Source organism: Liolophura sinensis, chromosome 12 (genome assembly GCF_032854445.1).
Source record: "Liolophura sinensis isolate JHLJ2023 chromosome 12, CUHK_Ljap_v2, whole genome shotgun sequence".
Taxonomy (NCBI): domain Eukaryota; kingdom Metazoa; phylum Mollusca; class Polyplacophora; order Chitonida; family Chitonidae; genus Liolophura; species Liolophura sinensis.
This window is the reverse complement of record NC_088306.1, coordinates 9,435,235-9,459,515: the sequence shown is the minus strand read 5'-3', so window position 1 is coordinate 9,459,515 and position 24,281 is coordinate 9,435,235. Positions and strand designations below refer to the sequence as shown.

General features: G+C 38.8%; 1 protein-coding gene across 1 annotated transcript in view; it reads left to right on the top strand.

Annotated features, from left to right (window-relative positions):
- Positions 1 to 24,281, top strand: part of LOC135478981 (probable Na(+)/H(+) antiporter nhx-9) — a 65,390-nt gene that overhangs the window by 25,305 nt on the left and 15,804 nt on the right. The window contains exons 5-21 of the mRNA XM_064758671.1: positions 748 to 789; positions 2,062 to 2,133; positions 3,258 to 3,338; positions 4,748 to 4,776; positions 6,457 to 6,572; positions 9,345 to 9,420; positions 10,264 to 10,334; positions 12,015 to 12,126; positions 13,884 to 13,965; positions 15,137 to 15,232; positions 16,484 to 16,605; positions 18,022 to 18,104; positions 19,465 to 19,593; positions 20,474 to 20,563; positions 21,114 to 21,179; positions 22,273 to 22,379; positions 23,081 to 23,152. Of these exons, the coding sequence (XP_064614741.1) occupies positions 748 to 789; positions 2,062 to 2,133; positions 3,258 to 3,338; positions 4,748 to 4,776; positions 6,457 to 6,572; positions 9,345 to 9,420; positions 10,264 to 10,334; positions 12,015 to 12,126; positions 13,884 to 13,965; positions 15,137 to 15,232; positions 16,484 to 16,605; positions 18,022 to 18,104; positions 19,465 to 19,593; positions 20,474 to 20,563; positions 21,114 to 21,179; positions 22,273 to 22,379; positions 23,081 to 23,152 (1,446 nt within the window). The remainder of the gene's footprint in view (positions 1 to 747; positions 790 to 2,061; positions 2,134 to 3,257; positions 3,339 to 4,747; positions 4,777 to 6,456; positions 6,573 to 9,344; positions 9,421 to 10,263; positions 10,335 to 12,014; positions 12,127 to 13,883; positions 13,966 to 15,136; positions 15,233 to 16,483; positions 16,606 to 18,021; positions 18,105 to 19,464; positions 19,594 to 20,473; positions 20,564 to 21,113; positions 21,180 to 22,272; positions 22,380 to 23,080; positions 23,153 to 24,281) is intronic.

Genomic DNA, 24,281 nt, shown 5'->3' with positions numbered 1-24,281 from the left:
ACCTGGGATCAAACCCTGGTTGGGACATACTAAAGACTTTAAAAATGGTACTTGTTGCTGCCTGGCTTGGTGTCAGTATACTGTGACCAGGTGAGGTGTCATGCCGGGTGTATTTGGCATGATACTTCCGTGGTGGCAGCACTTTGGGCACATGAACCCATTCTCTCAGTAGATATTACTTAACAGAACATACATGTATGACGTATGATATTCAGGCTGATATTCAGGCTGATATTCAGATTGATATTCAGACTGATTATTCAGGCTGATATTCAGGCTGATATTTAGACTGATTATTCGGGCTGATATTCAGGCTGATATTCAGACTGATATTCAGACTGATATTCAGGTGGACTAGGCTCTTGTTCAATTTCTGGTTTCTACTGACTGAAAAGTTCAGTGGTGCAATTTTCAACTAACTACCAACCCATATTCGAAATGAAAAATTAAACTGTCTATACAGATATCTGCTACTGGTAGTTTCACATGCATATCATGCCTATAGTCCATGTGCACCTGATAAGAACATGTATAAGTACATGTATGTATAACTCCATGTCAGGTCAGGTTCCAAAACAATCCAGATGCATACATGAGTTTGGCTTTTGAAAGATTTCCCGATCCTGATTAATCACGCTGCAGTAATATATATATAAAGGTGTAAACTATATCATTTTGTGAATGGTGTTAACTTTAAATAGCGATTGGTTGTCTTGTTTTTGAAGAACACTACGTTTAATTTTGCAGCCTACTGATTGTGGTTGGGGTGATATTAGGTGCTATATTACAGTAAGTACTTAGAATGTTCATTGTTTCCTTTTGCTGTCTGTCAACCTCTAGAATATCTTAAAGGAGACATGATAATTTTGTCCCTGATGTTAGAACTACATTCATGTGACGGGTACATATACTTACATTATACTAGCCTTAAAGCAATATTATGGTGACCATTATTTTAGAAATAATAATTGTTCAAATAATTACCTTCAAAAATATCAGCCTTACCTCTGTACATATTAACTGATTACCGCTCAGAACCACTTGAAAGTTTTTCAAATTTGTAAAGCGAGCAACATTATACTTTTTCCAAATTTCAGAATCATTTTTTTATGTTATACATAGCATAGGTACGAGTCTGATATTTACTTAACAGCAATGATTTGAGGTTACTAATATTGTTGATAAATTCAGAAAATTTGATTTGATTAGCGAACGTGGATTGTATGGCAAAAATCTCTGGTATAGCCGTGTTATTAAGTATGGGGAGAAAGCCGTGGGCTAGTGGTTAGAAGTGCTTGTTATTCAATGGCCAGGACAAAACAGGTTCAGATTCAAACTTGGCTATGCAATTTGCAGATGTAGGTTTCCTTATTTTCACTGTGTCCTTGTGCTCTCATTCACATGGGGGAAAGTTTGCAAGGTTGACGGGATATTTCCGTACACCTGTTTCCTAGGCTTGACCGTCATCTACAGTCTGTATGTACCAGTCCAGTCCAAGGCATTTATCCCTTATCCCTCGATATTTGATTCTCACCCTTGTTTTTTATTATATTGCTGTAATGGGTAGAAGTTGTACGGGTAGAGCCCAAAAGTTTGGTGATTCCACATCCGAACGGAGCTGCCCTGTCACAATAAAGCATTTGGTTGTCATCACTCTATATCTATCCTAATTCCTCAATCTATTCGCAGATCAAAGAATGACATTCGATGCAATTTATGCCCATTTTTAATTTGATTTTGGAGACAAAACTGCATTCGTCTAGATTGACAAATTTCAGGGTTTTGCAAAAAGTATAATTTTATCAGTCTATACTCAATAGAATCTGGTTGAATAAACACCTTGCGAACACGGGAAAAATGATGAATTACAGTACCGGGTTAGCGTTGAATTTGTGGACATATGGAAAGGTAATAACTGTGCATACTATATTGTCATTGGCACACTTTTAATTTCCTAGGGAAAATATTAAGATGCATTTCCCACCTAAAATGCCAGTTAATTGCAGTAAGTTTTCCTGCTTACATTTAATGTTTGTTGATACTCAATTTTTCTCATTTCAGCTTTTCTGGTGCAGCCGATCATTTGCCAGACTTTTTTGAGCCACATGAATTCTTCCTGTACTTGTTGCCACCGTGAGTTCAATAGCCTCTTAGTTTTCTGCAAATTGTCGACATTTCTCTCTGATTCACTCGTATATAGACGTCAGGTGTCTGAGTTTTGAACGCGTGTACACGTGTGTAGTTGGTAGAATTGATGTGCATGTTGTACGTGTGATCATTTACAAAATACATTTGTTATCAGACTATAGTGCTGTTTACACTACATCTGTTGTTGTCACTGGGGGCCTCTGTGGCTCAGTTGGTTAGCGTGCTAGCACAGCGTAATGACCCAGGAGTCTCTTCTCAACTTCACAAACATTTAGAATTTCAATTTTCTCCATCACTTTTCTACTCTAAATTGCTTTTGTGAAGTTTGTTTTTCAGACACCCATGTTATAGTAAATGTGATCAGAAATATTTGCCAAACATTTTGGACAGGCCACATGATACAGTTGGCTGGTTCCCTGCCCCTGATGTCACATGGCACTAATCACTTCAGCCAAAGACTCAGGCACAGTATAAATTCACCACACCACACCTCATCTGATGCGGTGACATTATCACTAACTTGGGGTCATTGTTTCTGATATGTAACAGTTACTGTTCTATTTGTGGCGTGTCTGTGTGATAACAACTCTTTCATACACCATACTCTGTTGATAGGCTTCCCCCAGCAGCGACCATGTTAATTACCATATGTAAGTGACCAATTGTAGGGCAGATAGCTTTGTAGTGTACCTGACCCCTGCAAGATACGCAGAATACGTCAGGGAACCAGACTAATGATGCAGTTAGACTATTTTTACCTTTATCGATGAAAGAGTTCAAAGTTGAAACTGCCCTATTGGAAGCCAAGAATCGTACAAAATATGAAAGGCATCGTATCTGGTATGTTAGGCTAGTCTCTAACATGGCGTGTCCCGTGGCCTTGTAAGAATTCTTGATTAAAAGTTGATTTATAGAATTACATTTATCAGTCTTGTCAGAGAGAAATGCCCGCTGTGGCCGTTAAGGTCTGTTTACAAAATAACAAAGGTTGTATTATTTGTCGCATTATTTTTTTTTTAAAGCTGTAGTACACAGTGGCATTCTTTAGTAGTTGATTCTCTTCTTACAAAAAACAAGACTAATGTTTGTTTTCTGTGTATTTCTTTCAGCATTATTTTAGAAGCCTCTTACAGTTTACACGATCGTGCTTTCTACAACAATCTGGGAGGCATCTTATGTTCGCTGTCGTTGTAAGTATGATTACAGCACAAACCTCATTTTAAAAGGTTGATTATTAAGTTTTTAAGTATTATTTTTAAATACTGAAACCCTCTTGTAATAACCATTGTTATCATCCAGGAGATATGCCATTGTGAAGTCAGTGCTGCTTGCCAATGGGCATCCTGTAAGACGGCCGGAAAGTTAGAGATCACATGATCGCCCTAGCGCGAGTGAAAACAAAATGGCCACCCATGTTGAACTGTAGGGAATGAGGAACATGTCTGTCATTTCATCAGTGATCAGTAAGCCCTGGTTTACACTGACGGTACACAAAAAACACCACGTTATTTTCAGAGATGTACTCAGACTACCGTATCTGGAAAGCTGAAAATAAAGCAAATTCAACAAATACACTATCGCTGGCAACGAATGAAAAATAGCTATTTTCATATGATATTACATTTTTTTTTTAACTCACCCTGTCTGTCACTAAGGAAATCACATGATCCAGCTTCCGGGCCATCTTACAGAAGAATTTCACAACATAACCTGCCTACACAAACCATTTTTAAGCTGTGAAAAAACACAGTACTTGTGACCTACCTCTTTGCTTAACAACAACAGCTATAGAGGAACAGTGACATACATGTAAATGATTCTACAGAAAAGAACATAAGACTGCACAGCTTCGGTCTACTTTTTATGGGCAAGGAACACCCAATTATTGACATTAATTTAAAAGGGGTTGTCATATAACTGGGGGCCTCCGTGGCTCAGTCGGTTAAAGCGCTAGCGCAGCGTAATGACCCAGGAGTCTCTCACCAATGCGGTCGCTGTGAGTTCAAGTCCAGCTCATACGTGAGAAGGTCTGGCAGCAACCTGCGGATTGGTCGTCGGTTTCCCCCGGGCTCTGCCCGGTTTCCACCCACCATAATGCTGGCCGCCGTCGTATAAGTGAAATATTCTTGAGTACGGCATAAAACACCAATCAAAAAAAAAAATCTCATATAACTAGGTGTCGAAAGCAGTGTTATCTCCATGTCTGTGGTATTTTTATTTTGCACCTGTATTGATATAAAAGGCCATGAGCTTTAGGGTATTTCTCACATATTTTTGTGATGTGAAAATTACTGTCAGTCAACTGTTTAGCAACGTCTACATCAGTTTTCCCATTTGTGTTTGAACTGGCTGAAAGCCTTTGGTAGAGCACTGTGTATTAGCCCAGTCATTAGGAACCTCTTGTCCTTCTTGGATTATGCCTTTTCACATGTCATACCTCCTGGATTTTTACTCTCCAGCCCTGTTAATGCAGTGTTACAGTGTTTTTAATTTATTTTTAATGTGCTTTATGTGAGTTTCCAAAGTTTGATTGAACTGTTTCATGTAGGTGTATCATTTTGAAGCATGATTTTTTGTTGTTTTTTTTACTAATCTCTAGGGCAACAGTGATTGCTTGTTTTACTGTAGGTAAGTGCGTTTGTTCTGTTCACTTAAATGGTAAAGAAAACAAAATTTATGAGGGAAAAGTAGTTAATAATAAGTGGCCAACAGCAATCATAGTGCTGTGTCAGGATATGAAGGACTTAAAGGATTCACTGTATGTATATGTAGGAGTCTCTGTGGCTCGGTTGGTAATGACCCGGATGCCTCTTACCAATGCGGTTGATGTGAGTTCAAGTCCTGCTCATGCTGGCTTCCTCTCCCGGCTGTAAGTGGGAAGGTCTGCTAGCAACCTGCGGATGGTTGTCGGTTTGCCCGGGCTCTGCCCGGTTTCCACCCACCATAATGCTGGCCGTCATCATATAAGTGAAATATTCTTGAGTATGGGGTAAAACACCAATCAACTAAATAAATAAATAGTATGTATATGTAGTGTAAATCATGGGAATGTCTACTAGCAACCTGCAGATTGGTTGTGGGTTTCCCCCGGGCTCTGCCCGGTTTCCTCTCAGCATAATGCTGGCCGTCATCATATAAGTGAAATATTCTTGAGTATGGGGTAAAACACCAATCAAATAAATAAATAAATAGTATGTTTATGTAGTGTAAATCGTGGGAATGTCTGCTAGCAGCCTGCAGATGGTTGTGGGTTTCCCCCGGGCTCTGCCCGGTTTCCTCTCAGCATAATGCTGGCCGCCGTCGTATAAGTGAAATATTCTTGAGAACGGCTTAAAACACCAACTACATAAATAAATGGAAATACTTAGTACTCAAAAATTTAATAAACTTTCAAAACTTGCTAATGGTTCCATCTATATGTATTGGTACCTTGTACAGGCCAAGCCTTAGACTTCATTCTATCTTCATAATAGCACAATTTTCTCTGTCTTTGTATTGGTGATGAGCCAGGTCATTGAGTGAAAATCATATGACGTTATTAAAATGGTTACTCCCTTGCTATAATGTTGGGGCTTGCCGGCGGTGGGGGGGTGGTGGAAACTGGGCAGATCCCGGGAGAAAACCACCACCATCCACAGGTTGCTGGTAGATCTTCCCCTGGTGTAGATTTTATAAGCAGATTTAAATGTCCATGGTTGACCACATATGGGTACATGTACATATTCATCTCTGAGGGTGACAGGTTTCTCCATATACACTGGCCACTGGTCAGCTGGTCAGCTGGTCAGCTGGTCAGCCACCAGAACATGATCTTTGACTTAATACTTTCTCTTTTCTGAGAGGACGTAGAATATATAACTTGTTAAAGTAAGAGAAAGCTAAAATATGAAGTAAGGGTTCCTCATACATACAACTGAAAACTATGTGTAAAAGTACTCTGATTTATTTTTTCCGATTTTTTTAAGGCTGTGAAAGGCAAAAATATTTGAATACTACTATGGTGGGCTTTATGTGCCATACTGACGGTATCTAGGCAGTCTAACCTTTTTTTCCTGATGTTCACCAGAAGGAAGGAATTTTTGGGAATCTTTTATCAGTAATCTAAAGGGTAAAAAAACTTATTTCAACATTCAATGTCATGATTAGAGCTGAAAAAACTTCCTATGGTGTCAAAGTTCCTTAACTCTGATAATATGGTCCATAAAGCCCACCTTAGAATTCAGATGTTTGATTTTCATCCTTAAGTGGCCAATAATGTGCATTTTTGGTAAAATATAGTATTCTTCTTTAATCTTTCTCTGGGAACAGGTTTCACATTGATTGGACTGGCCCGAGGGGGTGCTCTGGGTCATCTCGACCTGGAGCTGAGTGGCACTGAAGTGCTCATCTTTGCCGCTCTCATTGTGGCAGTTGACCCAGTGGCTGTAAGTATTATGTTTCACTCTTGTATGTATTTATGGTATCTGTTATAAGTACACATGTATAAAGAGAACAGTAGATGACATTGTACTGAGGAGTAAAAGTTTAGAAATTATTTTATTTTGATGGGAGGCTTGAGGCTCAGCCCTTGAGTGTAGTGGCGGAGTGTTTCAACATTGAGAGAAGTGGGGTGTGGTGTAGCTCTGATATCAGTTAGCCATGTTTCCAGCTTAGCTTCCACATTAACCGCTCTGAAGCCTTACATTTACTAACCTGAATTGGAGCCTGTCATCTGTGCTGTCTCCCAAGTACCAACTCTGTACTGCACAAAAAGAGGTGTCCTGTGATCTTGAAGTAATTCTGAATTCATCTCACCTCATTATGTGGGAATAATAAAGGCCATAACATCGCAGATAACACAAATGTAACCAACGCATCCAAGCGTACAGCGTCAGAACTTAGCAAGCTGCCATTTTCAAAAATAAGTGACTCAGTTGCAAGGGTGGACTTTGCTGCTCTTCCCAAAATTAAGACCATCTTTTCTTCACAATAGAATCAATTATACATCATTCCTGTTCATTATTAACGCATAAATTAAAGTTAAGGCTCCCAAACAATTTGTCAATCACCCTTCAGATGGTGTACATCTCATAGGTTTCAATGAAATCATTCCATGAGTTTATCATTTTCTGGACGATGCCGAGTGCCACAAAGTGTAATTGAAAATGGCGGTTAGCGAAGTTTGGCTTGCCGCCGATGTAACAGATACATTTGTACTGATTGTGACATTATGGTCTTTATTATTCATGAATAACTAGGTGATATGAAGTAAGAATTACTGAAAGATTACAGGAAATGTGGTTTTGTAGCGTACAGCTTTGACATGTTGAGGACAGCACAAGCGGAAGGACCAGGTTCTAAGCTAGTAAATGGAAGAGTACAGACCTGTATTTCTGAAAGTTAAACTTGGGAGAATGAAACAGACCTTAGATCTAGAAGTTGTTGTGGTGGGGAGAGAGAAGATTGAGGGCTGCGAGGCGAGTTTGAGTGTCCAAGCTAGGATGCTAAGAGGCCAGGTGCCACCTAGGCGCCAAAAGTTCTTGAATTCCATCTGGCCTGAGAGGCATTCTAAGCATATTCCATGGGGTAAAATGAATTACATTTCTCTCCAGTTTTTTTGAAAGAAAAGATGTAAACATATTGTTCAGTAGATGGGCTTAACATGTGGGGAAAAAAACGTCCTAATATTTCTGCTACAATGACATTTTTAGGACAGATATTAGTTGTGCTGAAAGCAAAGAAGTACATTTTTCTCCCAGTTTTTTTTGAAACTAAAGATATGAATATGTTGTTTGTTAGATAGACTAACTAAATTTTCCTGCTACATTTAGTTATATCTAGGCTGAAGAAAGCGTGTGTGTGTATCTGAGGGGAGGGAGAGGGAGGGGGGGGGGGTTGTGGGGCATTATAGCAATCAGCTGCATCTATGTAAATATTCTGATGTTTTTAGATTGAGTCTATGATTTATTCTCCGAGTAGATTTAGTGAATTTTTCTGTCCACATATAGTATAAGTTTCATCTCTCTGACAGGTTTCTTCAGATAGCCTAATTCCATTTCACCTGTTTGCAAGGTGTTTATTCAAGCATATTCCGAAGGCATTATTCTGTTTTGACCGATAAAGTCATACTTTTTGTGAAGCCCTGAAACTGACCAATCGAATCAATGTAGTTTTGTCTCCAAAATCAAATTGAAAATATGCATAAATTGCGCTGAAAGTTACACTTTCATGTGCACAAAGATTGAGGAGTTAGTTTAGGCACAAGTGTTAGAACGATATGAAGGATACCCTACGGAATATAGCTTACACTACGATATAAAACAATTTACGATAAATAACACTATTTAACCCTAAAAAGTGAAGCGTCTTCAGTAACAAAAACCTGGCCAGTTTCCGTAAAATTTCCCGAAGTGAGGTGATATTTTTTCCTTATGTGATGATGAGTCAGGCAGATATGACTTCGAGTCAGGCAGTTATGCTGGAATGATGTCATTCACATTTGAAAGTATGATGTCATTTGTGGTTGTACGTCTGTGATGGGTGATGTCAAGTGTTCTTGCATGACGTCACACAAGGGAAAATTGGAAACAACAGGAAACCTTTGTTACCGTGTTGTCCTCCCAAACTAACAACAGTGACTTTTTTTTAACAAGTTAAGAACAAGTTCTGACTGTCTTGATCCTCATGTTTTAAAATTCTAACTTATATTTTTTCGGTTACAGGCCATTAAAATTACGTAACTAAAATCTGGTGTTTCTTTTTTACTTTATCTCAGAAACTTATAAACATAGCAGTCGGTGAAAAAAAAAAAATAAAGAAAGGCAGATTTGCAATCACTGGCCCAAAGTACATCAGAATTCATATAAGTGTTGTCAAACTTCGAAAAATAAATTCATACATTTGACAAATGATGAGCTTCCACCCTTTAACTGGAAACAAATGATTTTTGCAGATGTAGCAGTAGTGGGATGTTTATCAAATTTTAGAAATGGTTTCCTTGAACGTTCTGCTGAAATTAAGTGTGGCCACTGAACCACAGGAGCTAGGTCAAAGAAAATTGCCTGTGCACCAGTCCAGCATTAGCACATTACACCAGCAAATTTTCAAGCCAGTAAGTTAAACAGTTTTAGCTGTAGGCTGCGCACAACATTTTTTTTTAGCAAAAATAATATTCTCAACAATTTTGATCGAACCCTAATGAGTTCACTTTGTTTCAGGTTCTTGCAGTCTTTGATGAAGTGGGAGTGAACAGTGTGCTGTATTTCATGGTCTTTGGAGAATCACTTCTGAATGGTCTGTAATCCTTTACAGTTGTCTAAAAGAGAAACCTAAAATAAGTGTGCTGTAATTCTTAAACATTTTGCATATTTGCTAAGTGTTTATTCAAGCGATTATTCTGAAGGTATTGTTATAGATTAACTAGGCTGATAGAATTATACTTTTTGTGAAGCCAAGCAATTGGCTAATCCATTACGTATAATGCAGTTTTGTTTCAAAATTCAAATTACAAATGTACATAAATTGCCCCGAAAGCTGCTCTTTTATATACCAAAAGGTTGAGGAATTAGGGTACTCCGGAACAAAAATGATATATTGTATCCACATATGCATAAAAAAGTAACACATAAATTAATGAGGTGTTTGTTTGGATTAACCCACTGAAAAACCTTCTTACCCAAACAGTTTTTATACACTTAAGTCAACATTTTAACTTTTGAAATGGTTCCTTGTGCATTTTTCTAAATTGTTAATATAGGATATCATTACACAAATATGAACTGTAAATCTGTATTTTATTACTGATTACTGTTTTACAAATGATGTATACCTGGATATCTACAAACTTTTTGCTGTTTTACAAATGGTGTTACCAGGATATTTACAAACTTTTTACAGTCTTACAAATAATGTTTACTAGGGTATTTACAAACTTTTTGCTGTCTTACAAATGGTGTTACCAGGAAATTTACAAACTGTTTACTGTTTTACAAATAGTGTTTATTATGATATTTACAAACTTTTTGCTCTTTTACTTTTTGCTGTTTAACAAATGGTATTATCGAGATATTTACAAACTATATAGTCTTTTACAGATGGTGTTACCAGAACATTTACAAACTTTTAACTGTTTTACAGATGGTGTTACTGTGGTTATTTATAAAGTCATGCAAGAATTCAATGAAATGGAAACTATTGAGGGTCTCCAGGTACAGTCTGCAAAGTTTTTGAATATGAAAATCAGCAAATTGTTGTTCTAACATATACATATGGTATCCCCACCATTATGCAAAAAATTCAGCTGTATTACCAAAAAACATGTCAGTTACAGTACATACATGTACATATATACAAGAAGCTGTGTGACTTTCTCCTCCTTTACATGTATGTGTCATGTATGAAAAAAGAAAGCAGTTCACTAGAATTGAGCCCAGATCATCACAGAAATGGCCTTAAGTCCCGTGTAAATATGTTCATGATTGCATGGCATAATTTCCAACATTTCAATCAGTGTTTGTTTTATTTTACCCAGTTTAATGTTATTTAACAATGATATGCCATACATGGAACGTAATACATTCCACAGTGGTATTAGAATTGTATTGGATGATCTAAAACAGAGTTTCATTCAAAGTGCATCTCTTTGAAGGTTAAGGCATATGAAGGGTTTAGTTTAGCCTTGGACTGGTACTGTGCGAAATTTGTACCTGTACCTTTGCTTGTCTCGGAGCATTGTTGTCAACGAGCAATTATCAGTGCTTGTGTGGTCGTTCAGATTGTCTTAGATGAAACATGGAGATCACTTGGCTGCATTCAGTATGGCATGGGGGTGAAAATCTCTCTGTCATGTCTGATGCAGCACATCACTTATTTGCCAGAGGCCAGGGGTTTTTCTGCGAGCATTTCCTCCACATATGAAACTATTAAGAAAATCTCTCAAGAACGGCATTAAACACGATTGAAATAAATAAATAAATAACACACATGCCAGGTACTAATTGAAATGAAATGACTGATGATTCGACTCGTGTTTCACCCGCCATAATGCTGGCCGCAACTGCCGATGGTCGTGGGTTTCCCCCTTGGCTCTGCCAGGTTTTTACCCGCCATAATGATGGCCGCAACTGCTGATGGTCGTGGGTTTCCCCCCGGCTCTGCCCGGTTTCCACCCACCATAATGCTGGCCGCAACTGCCGATGGTCGTGGGTTTCCCCCCGGCTCTGTCCGGTTTCCACCCGCCATAATGCTGGCCGCAACTGCCGATGGTCGTGGGTTTCCCCCCGGCTCTGTCCGGTTTCCACCCGCCATAATGCTGGCCGCAACTGCCGATGGTCGTGGTTTTCACCCCAGCTCTGTCTGGTTTCCACCCGCCATAATGCTGGCCGCAACTGCCGATGGTCGTGGGTTTCCCCCCGGCTCTGTCCGGTTTCCACCCGCCATAATGCTGGCCGCAACTGCCGATGGTCGTGGGTTTCCCCCCGGCTCTGCCCGGTTTCCACCCGCCATAATGCTGGCCGCAACTGATGATGGCCGTGGGTTTCCCCCGGGCTCTGCCAGGTTTCAACCCGCCATAATGCTGGCAGCCATTGTATAAGTGAAGTGTTCTTCATTATGGCGTCAAAAGCAGTGTCCTCAACTAAACAGAGTGAAAGTTTTCAAGTTTTCATTGTTAATTCAAGGTGACTTTGAGTCGCCCCAACCCTCATCCCGTTTATTTGAGTGTTAGCTCTAGTTATGTAGTATAGATTTACTCTTGCTGTTAAGCGTGGCGTGCATCATCCCTTTTCAGGTCTTGGAAAACTTCAAATTTATAATTTCACTCACGGTGTAAAACAACAATCACATAAATTTTTAAGTGTGTCCTGTATCATTGTGCTGATTTTGTTCAGATTTTCCTCGGAATCCTGGCCTTCTTTGTTGTGGCTGGTGGAGGCCTGCTGGTGGGAATCATCTTTGGAGTCTTATCGGCTCTCCTTACCAAATACACCAACACTGTCAGAGGTAAACTTTGCAATAAGTATTTACCTGTTCATGTAGCTTTCTTCTACACCTGTGTGCTACACAGTTGACTGTATATTTGATTTTATATTGCTGACAATGTTGTCATTAAACATTTGAGGACCATTAGCCGGTATCATAAAATATAGTTTTCCAGCTAATGCTGGCTTCCTCTCTGGCCGTTAGTGGGAAGGCCTGCCAGCAACCTGCGGATGGTTGTCAGTTTCCCCCCGGGCTCTGCCCAGGTTTCCTCTCGCCATATAATGCTGGTTGCCATCATATAAGTGAAATATTCTTGAGTACACCATGAAACACCAATCAGATAAATAAATAAATAAAATATAGTTTTTTGTATTGCATATACATACATATATACAGCCCTGGATTGTATATTATGAAAATATTGAGAATTTTCGAGTTTATTAACTATTCTTTGGCTTTTTAAACTGCTTTTCAACTTGAGTCAATTTTTGGTTTATTTTGAATGTTCTCATACTCATATCAAATACCAATCACTACCTCCTGTTTTGAAAATGTTCTTGTCATGATATGGCTGAAATATTGCCCATGTGGTGTTGAGTCCTAACCATGCATTTATTCATTCTATACTTACGTGCAATTTTCATTCTGTCTATTTTTGTAATTCAGTCACACACATAGGTCAGGTTAAATCTGCACAATTTACCGCCTATACTCGTGAGTCATGTGACTAATGTGTGAGTTACAAATGGGGTAATTCTTCATTAACATACCAGAGCTCAGTGGTTTACCAGCGTGTTGGGGTTTCTACCACTGACTGCCATATTATGTGAAAAAATCGTGAGTGTGGCATGAACCAACGATTAAATCAATAAATAAACTTCATAATTCTTTGGCTTACATTATGATAATAGTCGAGTTTCCTTCCTCTGAGTTCTTCTAAGGTTTCCTCAAAGTTTCCTCACAGTTTCCTCCACCTACAAACATGACAGACATATGACTGTATTAAAGGCATCATCTGTAAGACTGATATGTTCATTATTTTTATAACATTTTTAAACAGTGAAAGCAGCGTCTATATGTATGTAAAATATAAGTAAGAAGAGAGACTCGGATACAGGGCATTTTCATTTGTATTGAAATGAGCTACGTGTACAATTCCTCAGCTGTTTTCACCTTTACTCTGTCATTTTGTGATGTTGAAATACACGTACCTTCAATAAACATCACTTAACTCATGCTTAAAGGCAAAGAACACACTAGCATGAAGTACATGTCAAATGACAGACCGTAACATATTGTCCGGGAAAAAAGTTTGATTTATTTTTTTAGAATATTTTTCGACCTAGCAAATTGCACTCAAACCTTCGGATTCTACTGTGGCCTTTTCTGCCCGTATTGGGACCAGTGTGTTGTGTGTCAATTCAGCGTGTTGTCAGTTGACACACACATAGATTTCCATATTACATCATTCAGAATGCATCTTCATTTAGAGCTATGAATTCATTCTATAAATTGACCTTGAAACTAACTATTTGGAGCTAAAAAAATATTGTTATGACATCACTGATACCCTCTGGCTCCCAACAGACCACCATATGATCCTATGTTTTAAAGGCATTTTAGTCCGTTAAAAAAATTTCTGAGAAAATAAATCAAACTAATTTCCTGGACACTGTTTAATGGCGTTTAATCTGATAAATACTCTCTTTTAGTGTTTTCTTTGCCTTTAATTACTCAAGTTCAGAAAGTAAGATGTCTTACCATATCTTCTTTTCCAGTTGTTGAGCCCATTGCTGTCTTTGGATTTGCTTATCTGGCATACATCACTGCGGAGTTGTTTGAATTTTCAGGAATTATCTGGTATGAGTTTTGAGATTTCAAAATTTCAAATTCTAATTCAGTGATAGTTGCAAGACATCAGATTTGTGCCCCTTTCAACAAAGTATTCCAAAGTTGGTTGCAGTTACCTTGGAGACATGTTAAAGACATGGGTTGCCATAGTTACAGTCAACTTAGGCTATGATCGCTTGGCAAATCGGACCCTATAGCCACTAGCCAAGGATAAATCTTGATCATCATTGTTCAAGACGAACATTTTCATTTACTGTTCAAACCAAGGGAAAAATCTCCTACACTCAAACCAAACCAGTAGTTTTAGCCAGTAGTCCGTCTGTGGTTTTCTTGTGATGTAATATGATACATGTCTGAGTACAACAACAACATACATAAGCCGTCAGGGAAATCTGATTGGTTTGTGCTGGCACGGCATTGAATGTCCAAATGTTGTTGTTGCATTTGAAGTTTGTTTAAAGTTTCTGCTACCAGGCTGGAACAAGGGTTGCCCTAACAATGTTAATTTCTGCAAATTGATGGGAAGAACACGCTAACAAATCTTGATCTAAAGCAGACTGGTAAAAGTGACCTAAAAAATTTCTCCCATGACTACCTTAATTCCTCAACCTTTTGACATATGAAAGAGCAACTTTTCAGTGCAATTTATGAACATTTTTAATTTGATTTTGGAACCAAAACTACATTGGTATAGTCACTTTCAGGGTTTCACAAAAAGTATAATTTTGTCAGTTTACACAGAGTAATGCCTTCAGAATGTACTAGAATAAACATATTGCAAACATGTGAAAAGGCTGAAGATTTACAGTAAGTTGCAAATTTTGTGTGCTTCTGGGAGTTATGCGGAATAAGGTGTCTTGAAGCTAATGGACGATTTGGATAGAAGATGTCCAACTGGAAAAATGTATTTCAGCAGCAAAAGGAAGAGTTTATAACAATATTTTCTTTAAAAATGCACCTTTCTGGACCAAATTTGAGGTGATTTACTAATTATTGTATTTCACTGACCAAATTTATGGAGAATTTAGGATCTATCTTTTGTGAGTCCTCTGTTTATGAATAGTGACCCCCCCCCCCCCCTTTTACCTGCAGGTGAAGTGATACTTATGTCAAATTTCAATAGACAGCTGGAAGAAAAACACTTTAAAATACAAATCTGATATGCGTTCCCTTGTTACAGTATGATAGCCTGTGGACTCGTCCAGATGCAGTACACATTCCATAACATCACGGACAAATCAAGGACAACGATTAAGTACTTCACCAAGGTCATCAGGTAATACAAGTCACCAGGGCTATGGACACTTAGAAGTTTGGAAGGTCGTAAAACATTAAGACAATTCTTGTGGATATTAACTCCTGGGTTTATTGTGCATGATGTTGATACAACAATGTTGATACTCAGAATTAATCATCTTTATGATAATGCATTACACCCTTGCTGCCATACATAGGCGTATGCATGTACAGCTGTTATATATATTTAGCTGTTAACCCCCCCACCCACCCCAAGTAATTCCAAGATTTTCTTGCTATTTTTTGGTCCAGGACATTTACCCCAGTTAACAGGTCCCCATGTGGACAAGAATTTATTATGATCTCCCTGTAGACATTTTCCCCTATGCACAATTCCCCCTGTGCACATTTTCCCCTATGCACAATTCCCCCTGTGCACATTTCCCCCAATGCTCTGTTCCCCCTGTGCACATTTTCCCCTATGCACAATTCCCCCTGTGCACATTTTCCCCCATTCACAATTCCCCCTGTGGACATCTTCCCCTATGCACAATTTCCCATGTGGAAATTTTCCCCAATGCTCAATTCCCCCTATGCACATTTCCCCCACTGCACAATTCCCCCTGTGGACATTTTCCCCTGTGCACAATCCTCCCCGAGGACATTTTCTCTTGTGGACATTTTCCCCTATGCACAATTCTCCGTGAACATTTTCCTCTTTGTACATAACAAATTTATTTGATAAAATATGTTAGTTTGTAAAGTGTAGTTTACATTTATTGCTGTTACACCATATAGTGCATTCAGTTGTCTGCATCACATTATTGGGTCTTCATCAGATTATTGGGTCTTTACCACATTATTGGGTCTTCATCACATTATTGGGTCTTCACATTATTAGGTCTTCATCACATTATTGGGTCTTCATCACATTATTGGGTCTTACAGCACATTTTGCCACATTAATCCATGAAACTGTGAAATTGAAAAGATCACGAAAAAATGCAGAGAGCACCCAGAGGAAAGGCCATTGAAACTTTTATTTGAAATTACTTCTGCTTGTTTTTTTGTTGGCTAAATGCGGCGAAATGTCTGGAGCTGGACTTCATGGATCATATTTATAGTGTACAGTGTGTAACAAGTTTGGGTACATGTACATGGTTGATAGCATGGTTTTGTCAAGTATATGCATGAGGTGTGGAAAACAAGGATAAGTTTTTGTGGAAGATAAGGGGAGCTATGTTCCCGTGTGAAGATATTAATGTTCACAATGTCTTGTCTCGTGTTTCAGCACGACTAGTGAGATCGTCATCTTCCTGTTCCTTGGACTGGCTCTGGTACGGCCAGATCACGACTTCCATGTCGGGTTCACTCTCTGGACCATATTCCTCACACTGGTTTACAGAGTTATTAGTAAGTACATGTCCTCACTCCTCAGTAATTACATACATGTCCTCACTCCTCAGTAATTACATACATGTCCTCACTCCTCAGTAATTACATACATGTCCTCACTCCTCAGTAATTACATACATGTCCTCACTCCTCAGTAATTACATACATGTTCTCACTCCTCAGTAATTACATACATGTTCTCACTCCTCAGTAATTACATACATGTCCTCACTCCTCAGTAATTACATTAATGTTCTCACTCCTCAGTAATTACATTCATGTCCTCACTCCTCAGTAATTACATTCATGTCCTCACTCCTCAGTAATTACATTCATGTCCTCACTCCTCAGTAATTACATTCATGTCCTCACTCCTCAGTAATTACATTAATGTTCTCATTTCTCAGTAATTACACATTCCTCTGCAAAGTTCTGAGTTACTACACATCACCCCATTGTTGGTAAGTACATACTGCTCCACAAAGTTTTAAGTGACTTCACAAAGCTCTAAACTGTTCATAGTAGTCATTAATGAGACATTGTTCTCAGCTCTCAGTCATTACACATAACTCGACAAAGTTCTCAGTACCTACACACAGCTGTACACTGTCCTCCATTGTTGGTGAGCACAGTTTTAAGTAACTTCACAAAGCTCTATACTGTCCCTAGCAGTCATTTATTTCACATTATTTCACAAGTTCTCATTAATTACACATCGCTGTACAAAATTTTAAGTAACTTCACAAAGCTCTACGCTATTCAGATTTGTTTTTAATGTCCTCATTTCTCAGTAATTACACATTGCTGTACAAAGTTCTCAGTAACTATGCACAGCTCCATACTGTCCTCCATTGTTGGTGAGCACGTAGTTTTATGTGACTTCACAAAGCTCTGCATTGCCCTCAGTTTTCAGTAATAAGACATTGTTTTACAAGTTTTCAGTAATTACATGACTCACAAAGCTCTACGCTGTCCACAGTTGTCATTAATAACACATTACAAAGTTTTACAAAGTTCTCTGTAATTACACATTGTTTGACAAACGTCACAAAGCTCTACAGGTATCTTCAGTTGAGTCTACTCAGTGAGTTTACAGTGTCATGCAAAGTTCATAGTAAGTCTTTTCACATGTAAAAGCATAACTTTCAGTGCAATTTATTCACATTTTTAATTTAATTTTGGAGACAAAAAACTTCATTTGTTGGATTGGCCAGTTTCAGGGCTTCACTAAAAGTATAATTTTAACAGTCAACAGTCAATCCCTTCAGAATAAGCTTTCAAGAAACGCCTCACAAACATGTGAAAAGATTGAAGAATTATCGTGCTCATAAAACTCTTCACAGTCCTTTGTACAAGTACATCTGTGCTTAAATGATTTTTTTTTTAGAATGTCTGATAAATTGATTTATTGACTTTTTTATATATTCTTTCCAGTAACTTTTGGGCTGAGCTTCCTGTTAAATCGATTTGACCGGTATCGGGTGCAACAGCTTTCATTTGAGGAACAGTTTGTGATAGTAAGTGGCTGACAATGATGGATACATCACTGGTTGGGAATGGATGTTTTGTTAGTTTTGTGTTGTTCTGGAAGAGTTCTAGCTGGGATCTGCTCCTTGTCTGTATTCATGCATGTCTGTCAGTAACTTTACCGAAAAAGTTGTTCACAGATTTGGATGAAATTTTAGGTTTAAGTCAGACCATGGGCTGACTGCCAATCCAGTAAATTTTGGTGGAGATTCTTGTATTTGTTTTCTGGATAATCGGTCTTGGAACCTTGACTTTATTTAGTTTATACTTGAGTGATGTTTTTAGAATGGAATGTATACACTTTTGTCGAATAGAATCATGTTATATGTAGATAGTGAAAGGAATTAGTGAGGGAGAATAGCAGTACTATATTTTAAACCATGAATATGTCCCTTTAAATCCTTGAAAATATTTTGACTTCGTTGAAAGGTTTGAAAGTTATTAAAAACAGTTTAAGGGACTTTAATTTTCAGTGTTAAATATTATAAATATATTATGTTTGAAATGAGCAGATAAATACGGTACTAAAATTGTATCCGGTAATCTCCATATGGAGGCTGGTACATAAACTGAATGGCTCTCAAAAGTACTGGACAACATCAGATGTTGAAAAAATTTCCTCTGGTGTGACCATGTATTACCCCATTTCCTGAACCTTTTTGACCGACCCCGATGGCTCAGTTGGTAGAGCGTCCGCTTCAGGGGCAGTAGATCCCGGGTCAATCCTGGGTTGGGTTACACCTGAGACCTTCAAAGAGTGAAGTTGTAACTTCCTCGCTTTGCGTGCAGCATTAAAGGGATACTGCAACAACTGGTCAACCAGTATCATTATAATAGTTTTGGTGGGGCAGCTTACTTGCCTTCGTTAAATGAAACAGAATTAGATGAAAGAGCGGTGGAGATCCGTCCTGTAACAGGGAGGTACATTACATGTACATGCACTCCAAGGACCCCCTCCTTGTCATGTGACTGAAAAATTGTTAAGTACGATGTTAAATCCTTAGCACTCACTCACACAGTCACTCAATCCTCAACCTTTTTGCATATGAAAAAGCAACTTTAAGTCCAATTTATACATATTTTTAAGTTGATTGTGAAGAGAAAATTACATCATTTGAATTGGTCAATTTCAGGGCTTCACATAAAAGTTTAATTTTACGATTCAACACAGAATAATGCCTTCAGAATAAGCTTAAATGCGAAAAGGTGGAAGAATAACAGTAATGGTGGCTTCCTGTACTTCTCTTATTAAATTTGACTTGGGATATGATCATATTGTATCCCAGATTTTATGGAGAACTGCTAACTGTGTATATGATGGTTGAAGATCTCTGTCTTGTCTTCCGGCAGAGTTACGGTGGTTTGCGTGGAGCAGTTTGCTTTTCCCTGGTGGCTATGCTCAACATTGATGCCGTCCCTCACAAGAAGATGTTTGTCACCACTACCCTGGCTGTTGTCATCTTCACTGTCTTTGTTCAGGTTAGTCACATTAACATATTACCTGAAATAGGTGAATCACAACAGTCTGTATTATGACATATAGTTTATAGTTACACTGCAGTCGTGGCAATCTGCTACATAGAAATAGGCCAGTCACAGCAGTCTGTATTATGACATATAGTTTATAGTTACACTGCAGTCATGGCAATCTGCTACATAGAAATAGGCCAGCCACAACAGTCTGTATTATGACATATAGTTTATAGTTACACTGCAGTCATGGCAATCTGCTACATAGAAAAGGCCAGCCACAACAGTCTGTATTATGACATATAGTTTATAGTTACACTGCAGTCATGCCGAGCTGCTACATAGAAATAGGCCAGCCACAACAGTCTGTATTATGACATATAGTTTATAGTTACACTGCAGTCATGGCAATCTGCTACATAGAAATAGGCCAGCCACAACAGTCTGTATTATGACATATAGTTTATAGTTACACTGCAGTCATGGCAATCTGCTACATAGAAAAGGCCAGCCACAACAGTCTGTATTAGGACATATAGTATAATATTGTCTATTATACTAAATTTGGACACGATATAATTATTTTCAAATCCGTGTATAAACCCCGGTCGCTGTGAGCTCAAGTCCAGCTCATGCAGGCTTCCTCTCCGGTTGTACGTGGGAAGGTCTGTCAGCAACCTGCAGATGGCCGTGGGTTTTCCCTGGGCTCTGCCTGGTTTTCCCCCACCATAATGCTGGCTGTTATAAGATTGTTGTTTACCTCAACATCCAAGTCTTCATCTATATAGAGGGTGAATGTGCAAATTCCATGTCCAACTCGTACAAAAACCTGCATGAGAAAGTATTGTTGATCTGCTGATGTATAGTCCTTTTGTTTTTGTTGTTTTAGGGGATTTCAATAAAACCTTTCGTCAAACTGCTGCAGATCAAACTGGCGCCTAAGGATGAGCCGACACTTTACAGTGAGCTGAATTCTCAGGTAAATATGGGTTTCAAAAAGTTTACCATTTTATTTTTTTGGTAACTCTACCACTTGTCTTGAAAGGTCTACATTTTCTTCTCCGGCCGTACGTGGGAAGATCTGCCAGCAACCTGCGGATGGTCATGGGTCTCCCCTGGGCTCTGTCTGGCTTCCTCCCACCATACACGTTCCTGCAATAATGCTGGCCACCATGGTATAAGTGAAATATTCTTGAGTGGGTCGTAAAACACAATCAAATAAATACACCGTTTTGAACATTGTGTGAAACTGTTTTAACTCCTCTGTTGAGTAGACCTTTCTGAACTGTCAATCAAGAATACACAATTGACCAATCATAAGCAGTATTGTTGCAAATAGGTCAACCGGATGTCCCACTCATTGGTTACAAATGCTCAATCTTTCTGTGACATCGTGATGTCACAATTGCCTTCACTGGGAATGAAATGGAAAGTAACATTGTCACCAGAAGGGGTGGTGGGATATCGGATGGGTTGGAGCCATTTATATCTCCAGTCCAGTGTATAATGTCTGGTTGCTATGTTTACAGGTTACTGACCATCTGATGGCTGGTGTAGAGGATATCATTGGTTTCAAGGGTAAATATTATTTTAAGGTAAGACATAACATTTAATAAACCATATTAAAAAATAAAAAACTAAATGTGTTTTATGATGTTTGCCTGTATATATAGTCCAGAACTGCATTTCTTAGTTTGCCAAAAAAAGGTCAACATCAGTATATTCATGAAGTTCATTGTAAGGTCAGGTACCGGTGTATTGTAGACGTCTGTGTAGGAATTTTAGGCTGCGCGTAGATCGACCTTGCTACTGGAATCAAGTGGCCTTTTCATCAAGTGGCCTTTTCATCAAGTGGCCTTTTCATCAGGTGGCCTTTTCATCAGGTGGCCTTTTCATCAAGTGGCCTTTTTATCAAGTGGCCATTTCTGTGTGATGTCTGTGTAGGAATTTTAGGCTGGGCGTAGATCGACCTTGCTACTGGAATCAAGTGGCCTTTTCATCAAGTGGCCTTTTCATCAAGTGGTCTTCTTATCAGGTGGCCTTTTCATCAAGTGGCCTTTCAGCAACTGGGAACAAGAGGGAGCATACCATTGGGTGATGGTTTTAGTCGATCTATGCAGGCTAATAATCACAATGATCTAATTCCGACTCATCAGCAGTTGCTCAGTGTTGATCATGTTCTATTTTTGTATGACCCGAAGCTCCCAGTTGCGTTAATCTCCAAGTTTTTGGGCACGGTGGATCACTGTTGTATCACATACAACCGGCCATTTGACATCACATTTCAGATTTGGCAGTTGTCACCAGTTGCCGTCGACCTACATGCTCTGAAAGTGAACCTGGTCAGACGCCACTACATGTAGATGATCACAATGTATACCATGTATAGGTTACCCTTTGTTGTTTTTGACTGTCCCTCATTCCCCAAATGATAGTGCAACGACTGGTTGACCTGTATCAGTATAGTGGCTCGAGCGGGGTGGCGTACTTGCCTTCATTAAGGCGTCTCAGTGAAGCAGCACTAGATAAAAGAGCGGTTGAAATCCGTCCTGCAACAAGGAGGCATATAACATGCACTCAAAGGATTCCTTCATCGTCATATAACTGAAAAATTGTTAAGTACGACGTTAGACCCCAAGCTCTCACTCACTCATTCCCCAAATTAATCCCCCAATCATGTCACTACAGGAGGTGCTGGAGTTCTACGATGACAAATACCTGAAGAAGGTGTTACAGCGAAACCCTGGTCTGGCTGACGGAGATATTTTGAGGATATATGGCAAGATAGCCCTCAGGTGAGCTCCCTGTACAGTATGAGACCTACAAATCCATTCGAAAAAAGTGAATTTTTAGAGGCAAATGAAGCTTTACTTTTGTGTTGAAACTTACCTTTTTTTCCCCAGTAGGTTATCATATGCCTTCCAAAAAATGTATGAAATGTATTTCAAAACTTGATGCATCCGCTTAAGGGACAGTAGATCCAGGGTCAATCCAGGGTCGAGTCACACATAAATCTTTAAAAGAGGAAGTTTCAGCTTCCTGGCTTGGCGTTCAACATGAAGGGGATAGTGCAACAACTGGTTGACCTGTATTAGTATAATGGCCAGGGTAGGGTGGCTTTTAATATTTGCCTTCGGTAAGTCGTCTCAGTAAAGCAGCACTAGATAAAAGGGCAGTGGAAATCTGTCCTGCAACAAGGAGGCACCTTACATGCACTCTAAGGATTCTTTCGTCGTCAAATGACTGAAAAATTGTTAAGTACAACGTTAAACCCCAAGCACTCACTCACTCACTCTAAACTTAATAGAACTGTCTGGAAAGATGAGTAACTTAGTCATGGATGAAATTTGATGTTATTTCAGTCATTTTGCTGTTTCCTTTAAACCACTGAAACGAATGACCAGTGTTATCATCTTCCTCTGATCACGCCAGCTAAGGGAGGAAATTACATGTGGTTACCTCCCTTAAATTTTCTCTTTGTTATTTTTCTCCGAAGAGATCACGTGGAGAACCTGTATGCTTGTAATGCTGCCAAGATTCCCAACACTCCAGCCATCAAGAACGCTCTGTATGTATACTTTCACTTTTGCTTTCAGTGATGTAAAATGAGATATAGTGCTGTAGTTTTACATGTAGGACAGATCAGCAGTAATAATGCACAATTATATACAGTTACATCTTCCTGTGCCTACTGGCCCAGATAGCACAGTTGGTAGAGCGTCTGCTTCGGGACCGGTAGATCCAGGGTCAATCCTTGATCGAGTCACACCTAAGACTTTAAAAGAGGAAGTTGTAACTTCCTCGCTTGGCATTCATTGTGAAGGGGATAGTGCAACGACTGGTTGACCCGTATCAGTATAATGGCTCGGGCGGGGGGGGGGGGGAGCTTACTTGCCTTGGTTAAGTCATCTCAGTGAAGCAGCACTAAATAAAAGAGCAGTGGAAATCCGTCCTGCAACAAGGAGGCACATTACACGTACATGCACCCTAAGGATTCCTTCGTCGTCATATGACTGAAAAATTGAGTACGACGTTAAACCCCAAGCACTCACTCACTCTTCCTGTGCCTTGAATATTTTAGTGCACAACTTCTGCACAACGTAGTAGATTCAACAAAAACTGGGTTTTTTTTATTTTATTGATTTTATTTTCTGTTCTTTGTTAAACACCACAAGATTTCAATGAGGATGTCTGTTTCTTGGCCCTAAAATACTTTAGAATTTTTCTGCTGTTAAACACTTGGAAATCCATTATTTTCCAGACACATCTTTTTAACTCTCACCATTTTCTAGTCATTTAAAGCCACAAGCATTTGAGATATGAGGAAGAGATGTGTAGAATATCTTATGCAAATTATATGAGTTAGCATCTGTAACTGCAAATACATGTAGTGCTACCGTGTTGTAAAGAGGCAATGTCATTTAGCATGTTAGTTTTTTGTCGTATTGGCAAAACTCATGTACTTAGTATTGAGATTTAATATGTACTTGAATTTTTTTTTTTTTTTTAGTTGATTGCTTGCCTGTTACATGTACATGTGTGTGAATGATTGTTGGTTAAATGAATATGAATGATGTTTACATGAATGTTCCAGATGTTTACATTAATGTTCCAGATGTCATTAAGTAAATACTTTAAGTAATGGCTGTCTATGCTTATCCAAATTAATAATGGTCAAGAAGTTTTATTACAGAACA